The sequence below is a fragment of the Asterias amurensis genome, chromosome 1, assembly GCF_032118995.1.
Source record: "Asterias amurensis chromosome 1, ASM3211899v1".
NCBI lineage: Eukaryota > Metazoa > Echinodermata > Asteroidea > Forcipulatida > Asteriidae > Asterias > Asterias amurensis.
Window position 1 is genome coordinate 36890263 of NC_092648.1, and position 8693 is coordinate 36898955.

Genomic DNA, 8693 nt, shown 5'->3' on the forward strand with positions numbered 1-8693 from the left:
AGCACTTTGTCAGGGCAAAAACGCAACAAATGGCAAAAAATTATACATTATTATTGGGTAAAAATATCAGGATTTTTATTTTTTTTTTTAAACCTTATGGGTGGAAGGGACTTGAGGTGCATTCAAACAAACTAAACTTTTGAAATCACTATATAGCCCGTTGCCATGGTAACAGCTCATTTGTGTTTTGGCTATTTTTTGCCAATTTTGGGGTCTAAAAAACTGTATTTTAGCATACATTTGCAACTCCACCCAGCCAATGTGCATTCTTTTTTTCATAAAACCTTTCACATCAATACATTGAGTCGTCCTATGCTTAACTTGAGACAAAAAAATTATTGCTTTAACTTTTACCCTAACGCTATTTTTAGAACACCATTAGCGCATGTTTTTAGAAATTTGCAAAATCCACATTTTTACCCTATTTTTGGCCCTCAAAATTACAATTTGCCAGGGGTCTCAGAATGCTTTCCTTTCGGTTGTATTTCGGGCCAACATTGGTCCTTCCATTTTGAGAAAAACGTTTGAGAAAAACTTGGGCAATTGTATCCTGTTGTAACAGTACTGCCTAAAAAAAAATGCATTTTTAACTTGTTTTCTTTAGATTGAATAAATAACATTAATAAAATAATACTTTTAAGTCTTCCATCAATCCGGCACCTTTCATGAGCACCCTGTAGCCTTGTGGACTACCCAACATTGATCAAGAATATTTTTAATGACCTAAGTTTTGGATGTTATACTACCCCCCCCCCCTCCCCTGCATGCCCAGCCCCCAAGCATATCAAATTTTGTTGACAATGCATTACAAAGCGCCTCCTTTGTTGAAAATCCCTTTTTAAAATTTCCATTGCGCATCATTAATAGTAGGAAAGTTTGTGCTGTCTTCAGTCACCTTTAGGGAATATTTGCCATTTCGGTTGTGATTGGGCGATTATTTGTGTTTTTATGTCTGGGGAGCACAAATAGGCAACTGTATCATGTAGTGACACTGCCTCAACATGGTAAAATTTGAAAAAAAAAACAGAACAAATTAATTATCTTTATTGGTATTTCTTACATGCTGAACAATGATTTCGATTGAAAAAAAAAAAAAAAAAAGCAAAGCAGCTTACAAGTATAAAAAATATAACTGTATACAATGTATAGTTCGAAGACTCACCCCAAGCTAATTCGGCTGGTAATAGTGTTATCCGGCTATGTCCCATTAGGGAACTTGGAAATTAATTGATTTACGTAACCATTAATTGTACACGCAGTCACTGATTATGTGATGCCTCTGTGCAGTGTTAAGGACGTGTTAGACATTTTTGATGTTCAAACGAAGAGCTGTGAACGTCCATTTTGTCAAGAAAATTGAACATTTAGCCAAACGTAAATGACCACAAACATACCACAGAATCTCTTTGTGATGCATGTTTACCACCTGATAAATATACACAGACACAAGGATTTGTTGTTGTAGTGAACTCTGCCAAGAGTTAATTTATTCCGTACTCTGAATTCCGTGGTAAAACGCCAATTCATAATAGTATAAAGGATTTCCCTTTATTTAATTCCATCCAGTGATATCCACTCATAAAGAAGTATACCAGTTCCCATTATAATACACTTTGCGACCAATTCGCAAAGGGTCCCAATTCCTCACTTTGCGAACGGTAAATTTCCAATCCGCAAAGGTTCCCACTTCTCGGCGATTTGCCAAAGAAGGTACCAGACTAATTACAATTATTATAATTATAAATGCACTCATTGACTGGAGAAAACTCCGGGTCAATGAGGTTCCCACTTCCAGCGAGTTGCCAAGAAGGTACCAAATTAATCTACTTCTTTATATACAATCACATCATTTTATTATCACCATATTTATCCATATCAATTCACATAAATTAATTTACCACTTCCTCACAGGCTACAATGCATATTAGCTTCTTGTTTAATATAGGAACAACCTAAACTTACCGCTTTAAGTGTAAGTTGTAAGATTGTCAGTCAACTCAATCTGTACCACGTATTCCGTAATACCCTGACCCTTCCATTAACCCCAGGGAGGGAGGGAGGGAATTTTGCGAAACTATACAATCTATCTTAACTCCTCGGTGTCAGAATATTCAATGACGGTTCCCAGAAAGACAAGCACCCTTTCCCCAATTGCATTGCTTTGGTTGGTTGAAAAGAACAATGGAACCACGTCTGAATGCGCCCTGACAATCCCAATCGCTTATAGCCCCGACTGTGCAACCTGACTATAATTATGCATATTTCCTGGTGTTAAATCGGTTTACTGCGTTACGCATTAAACCCTATTATACAATTGAGAGTTATATTTTTATACTTGTAAGTTGCTTTGCTCTATTGTGTGCCTGTTTTTTTTTTCAATCAACATCATTGTTCAGCGTGTAAAAAGTAACTAGAGAGCATTATTTTTTCATGTGATTATGACATTTGCAAAATACACCCTTTTTTGGTAAAGGCATGAAGTTTCTGGCAACACTGCTCACCAGTTCAACAAATACCAAAACATTTTTTTGAAATTCCTACACACCAGTATCTTATCTTTCAAGCCTGGTAGCCCAACTTTCCTAATTATGCTACTTTCGGACTTCTGACAAACTTAGCAACCCCCTCTATTTCCAAAATTGAACTTTGTTCAAAACACCCCTTTTTGGAAATAATGGATTATTCCATTCACAATTGACTGTACCTGTGTCAGGTGCACTTTTGGAAAGACCAAGGGTGTATATTTACCATATTGAGTTGAAAGGCAGGTAATATATTTGGTCTTTAACAGTGAAGCCTTCAACTTTGGGTAATTTTCAGAAAAGAGCTAAATTAGGTGAAATATGGCAAATTTCTTATTTTTAACCGTTGTCATGGCAAACCACTTTGGTTGAAGGAATTAACATGTGCAAAGAATAAACAAAATCCATTAAAACAAAAATTCATATTCTTTTGTTATACAATTTGAAAATAAACACATTTTTTTCAAAAAAAGGACGAAGTTTATTGCAGCACTGCTCCCCACCACAACAAATACCAAAACTTTTTTTTTTAAATTCTTACAGACCAGTATCTTATCTTTCATGCCTGGAAGCAAAACTTTCCTAAATATGCCACTTTGGGACTTCTGACAATTTTAGCAACCCCCTGTATTTCCCAAATTGAATTTTCCTCAAAACACCCCTTTTTGAAATAATGGAATCTTCCATTCACAATTAACTGTACTTTTGTCAAACGCATTTTTGGAAAGATTAAGGATGCATATTTATCATATCCAGCTGAGAGGTAGGTCCACTATTTGGTTTTTTACACAGTGGAGCCCTCAACTTTGGGTAATTTTTACTCATGAAAACAGCTAAATTATGTGAAATATGGTAATTTTCTACTTTTGACCGTTGCCATGGCAACGAAGGTGTAAATGCAAAACGTATGCTTTATTTTTACATTTTGGTTGATGGCCTTCACTTGTGCAAAGTTTAAACGAAATCCATTTTTGAAAGTCTGCCACCACTTCTTTGATTTTTAGAGCAACCCAGTCTTAAATTTACATTATTATAATATATCCAAAGTTTATGTTCTTGGGCGCCTATCTGGAGAAGTGCGTATTAAAAAACCATATTGTTATCATAATACTATTATTGTTACTGGCTTTATTATGTTTACTTAACTATAGTTTTTTAGTCTTGGTGTATAAGCTTCGAGTTTGTGGATTGAAAGTATGTACTTGCAATTGCTGTAGTATCATTCTTTCATCATCATATTAGGCCAAACAGAATTTTGGGGTAAACTTTGTGAGATAGTACATCAATGGTTCTTGGCATGAAAGAATAAAAGAGTTCTTATTTGTTAAAAATGGCTAAAAGTAAAGACACCTATTAAAAAACGACAGTTCATAATTATTCCATTGCTTTGGTATATTCTTGTTATTCATTACACATTCATTACACATTATTAGTGGTAGGGCCTACCTGTGTTATTTCAGTAAAGCCCATGAGATGTTCCTTCATATATACATGTATGCGGTTTTTACGCAAAGCTTTTTTTTTTAAGGCAGTTGACACTATTGGTAATTACTCAAAATTATTATTAGCACAGAACCTTACTTCGTAACGTGCAATGGAGAGAGGCTGATAGTATAGAACATTGTGAGAAACGGCTCCCTCTGAAGTGACATAGTTTTCGAGAAAGAAGTAATTTTCCAGGAATTTGATTTCGAGACCTCATATTTAGAATATGAGGTCTCGAAATCAAGCATCTGAAAGCACCAGCTTCGAGTGAGAAGGGTGTTTTTTCTTTCATTATTATCTCACAACTTTGACGACCAATCAAGCTCAAATTTTCACAGGTTTGTTATTTTGTGCATATGTTGAGATACACCAAGTAGGAAGGCTAGTCTTTGACAATTACCAATAATGCCAGTGTCTTTAAGTTTGAGTAATGTTTGTGTGAATGCACTCGGTGGAACACATCCATGTTAAAATACTTGTCGACGAGTCATTAAATGTCTGGCCCAGTGATAGCGTTCTGACTACCTCTCTCTCTCTCTCTCTCTCTCTCTCTCTCTCTCTCTCTCTCTCTCTCTCTCTCTCTCTCTCTCTCTCTCTCTCTCTCTCTCTCGCTCTCTCTCTCTCTCTCTCTCGCTCTCTGTCGCTCTCTCTCGCTCTCTCGCTCTCTCTCGCTCTCTCGCTCGCTCTCTCGCCCGCTCTCTCGCCCGCTCCCGCTCCCGCTCTGCGATAAACTGTGCAAGTCTTGAACTTCCGGGACCATTGTGGTCCCAACCTAATGGAGTTTTACGTTGGGGAGATTTTGTTCTGTCAATAATTTTAGTTTAACATAAGTTATGACTCTAAAAAGTGAATATGTTCTTGGGAATGTAAAAATAAGTGATTAAAAACATAAAAGTAAAATCAACTCAACCAATTAACGAAGAAAACTAAAGAAAAAACTTGACCTCCAGTTTCCGGTTTACTCTAAACAATTAAGAATATTACCCAATTCACGTTCCCATTATCGCTGAACCTATGTGATGATCGCATCAATTGGACGTAATTCACAAACGGGGTTTATTAGAAAAACCATCCAGGTCGATGTCGAACAGCGATCCTCGTCTCGATAAATGTATAACTTTTACGTTAATTTAAACAAAACAATTATTATGTACACGACTTAAAATAATAATTATACAAAAAGTACGTTAAAAATAATAATCTTTAGAATTTTTTAACAAATAACAATTTTAATACAATTTGGTTTTGTACAAAAATATACTTTTTTCGAATTAAGTTCTCGTTTTCGCTACGTGCGAGACTTGCACAGTCTATTCCCGTCACACTGGCTGTATTTTCGAAAGACGGCGTGCCCCCGCACAGACTACTGCAGCTCTTACGACTACACGGTCCCATTTTAACGGAGAGTAGAAGTCTGCAGCCACAGCTTCACGCGAGAGCAGTGATCTCGCGAGAGCAGTACTCGATCGTGGAAACCTGAATCAAACGCCCCACCACTTGTCCACAAGTCTAATATTGATGTAGGGAATGTAATATGTCAGACACAAGCCAAGAGTAGCCAAGGGTAGTCAACTAAAACTCAAACTAGGGCATCACTTACTGTTCAAAAATAAAAACGTTTTACATCCCTTTTATGTCGTTAATGACACCACCCGGCGAGTCATACAAAACGCAATCATTGGATGGGAGCTATTATTTTAAAAACAAGAAAAACCTTGAAAACCTTGAACATATAATGTCCATTTCAGTAGGTCATGGATTTACCTTTCAATGATGAAAGAATGGCCGCTTATGGGGGTGATTGATAATGACATTCTAGATATATGCTTATTTCAATCGGACATAAAAACATTTCTGTCCAACTTAATTTGAAAACAAGAGCTCAGAGGTGTGTTAATCTTCAAGGATGCCGGGTAGATGGATGTCCAAGAAAACCAAACGGCTCTTTTCTGAGCCCACACCGCCATGGCTCTTGTAAGAGCCAACGAACCCCAACAGCGTTTTTCAGGGCCACTTAAAAACCAAGAGAAAAGAAAGACATTGTTTCATGCCCTCCCTAAATGAAACACATGATCCAAATGTAGTTGGACAGAAATGTTTTTATCCCATCCGATTAAAATAAGCAAATCTCTGAGACGCCTTTATCAATCACCCCAATTCTTTCATCATTGAAAAGGTGAATCCATGACCTACTTAGAAATTTACATAACTTGTTCAAGATGCTTCTTGTTTTTTTAAATAATAGCTCCCATCCAATGATTGTCTTTTTCTTTTACTCAACCGGTATATAAAAACACACTACTTCGTAATTATACGTTATATTAGAAAAGTTGCCTTAACCACTTCAATCACAGTGATTGATAACTATATCATCTTCATAAAAATAATTAAATCTCTATACAAATATTATAACAATAAAAAAAATTATAGTATACCTATATTTCAGAGAGTCAACATCACGCTATTTTGTTCACTTTCACATTTTCTGGGAGTAAAGTCCCTGATTCTGTAACTACTACTTTGTAGTTATATGTTAAAAGTTGCTGTAATCACAGTTATTGATAACTATATCATCTTCATAAAAATAACTACATCTCTATAAAAATACTATAATAATAAAAACCATTATACCTATATTTCAGACACCTTGAAGTTGCCTTCAGAACTCGTGTGTCTGGCAACTTGCATTTATCATGTTTATAAACAAATTTGAGGGGAAAAACAGACATTAAAGCTTGTGCCTTACCCTACAACTTTTCAATACTTCTTCACACAATCTGTAAATGCAATATTCAGTCCTTGATAACACAGAAAAAGAAAGAAAAAAAAAACATATTGAGCAACTTACAACTGATGTAAACTTTAACTATACATTGTACATGTAATGTTTACAAATCTAGGGTGTATTATTTAAATTATGCAGAACATGTTGAAAAACTAATTGCTCTGTTACTATTTATTTTGTGTCAGGCTTATCTTGATTGCTGCAATTATGGTTTAAAAAAGAGGTTTTAAAATGTTTTTTTTTCTTTACATCTTTGATTGTATTTTAAATGTTTCTCTGGATGATTGATACTCCTGCTACAAACTTTGAAATGAGTCGGCTTTCAGATTGAAATCAATCAGTGTTATTTACAATAATAACCAAACAACTTGTCTTAGAAACAAATGTTTGAAAATATTTCTTACTTTACTCCAAAGATGAGCATTTCCAAGGTAGAATATAATTACTAGCCACAGGAACTCCTAGTCGTTGGAAATACTGATGACACCACCAATCATACCTGCAGTAGGAGAATGTAGCTTAACATTAGATAGAGATCAATTTATACTTTGCAAACTTGAATGACGGTACTAAGAAGCCCAAGGAGTTCAGAGTGGCCTGTTGCTCTTGATTTCTTCTCCTGTCTATCATCGATCCGTTGGATCATCCACTATCTCAACGTTCGTGAAGACGAAAGCGGAATGAGCATCGTTGTTCTAGGAGTATCTTCTAATATGTTAACATCAAGTAAATTCTAATATGTTGCGATAACGTAACCCTCCTCCCAACGGCCGCCAGGAGGAGGGTTACGTTATCAAAACTACTTCTAATAATGTACTTCTCATCTACTCCTAGTCTTTGAGGTTCGTTCTTCTATCAGTATAGCGGAGCTAACCTCGTAGTTCAAGGAGAACTGCTGATCATGCTCATCACAGTTTGGCAAATTAAAAAAAAATTAAATAATAAAAGTGCAATGGTTTACGCCGCAATATTTTCCTTTTTTTAAAAAGAAAGGTTTGACCCCTGCTTGATTTAAGAAATTTTATCATTGAATTATGTTATACAACTAGGGCCTAATACCTGTCGGACCTCTTACATGTTCCTTAGGCGTATAGCTGCAATTCGACACTTACTCACTACTAGCGCAGCAGAACAGCTTATTCATGCTTTCATCACTAGTAGGCTTGACTTCTGCAATAGTCTCCTGGCCGGGCTTCCTAAAAACACACTTCATCGCCTACAATCTGTCCAAAATGCCGCAGCAAGATTACTGACTGGTACCAAAATATCTTCACACATTTCTCCTATTTTACACAATCTCCAATGGTTACCCATTCATTCCAGAATCCAATACAAGATCATCCTTCTGACATTCAAGGCTCTCCATGGACTATCCCCTACCTACATACAGAACATGATTCGGCCCCGTAGTGCCAGGCCGGGTCTGAGGTCATCTGGCAGCATGCTCTATGTTCCTCTGACCCGTTTATCCAGCTATGGGGACAGGGCATTCAGTAACATTTCACCACGCCTCTGAAACTCTCTGCCTCAACATCTAAAGGACACACATGACATCTCTCGATTCCAACATTCTCTCAAAACCCATCTCTTCAGATTAGCCTTTGCAGATATTGAGTGAAGTTTTCTTCTTGTTCTTTGACCAGCGCCTTTGAATGTTCCACAGATTTAGTGCGCTTTATAAATGCTGTATTATTATTATTATTAGGGCCTAGTTGCGATAACGTAACCCCCTCCTGATGCCCGCGAGGAGGAGGGTTACGTTATCGCAACTACCTCACTCCCGACGGCCGCGAGGAAGGTCATGTTATCGCAACTAATACTATATAAAACATACCTCTAGCCAATTAAGAACATAACAAAAACGGGAGTATTGATTTTGGGGAAAGTTTCTGATCACAACA

At 36.5% G+C, this 8693-nt stretch overlaps 1 protein-coding gene across 1 annotated transcript; it reads left to right on the top strand.

Moving 5' to 3' along the window:
* Positions 1–7352: 7352 nt before the first annotated feature.
* Positions 7353–8308, top strand: LOC139945279 (uncharacterized). The gene is made up of 2 exons (XM_071942655.1): positions 7353–7518; positions 7842–8308. The coding sequence occupies exons 1-2, from the start codon at positions 7353–7355 to the stop codon at positions 8306–8308; spliced, it is 633 nt and encodes a 210-aa protein (XP_071798756.1).
* Positions 8309–8693: the final 385 nt, after the last annotated feature.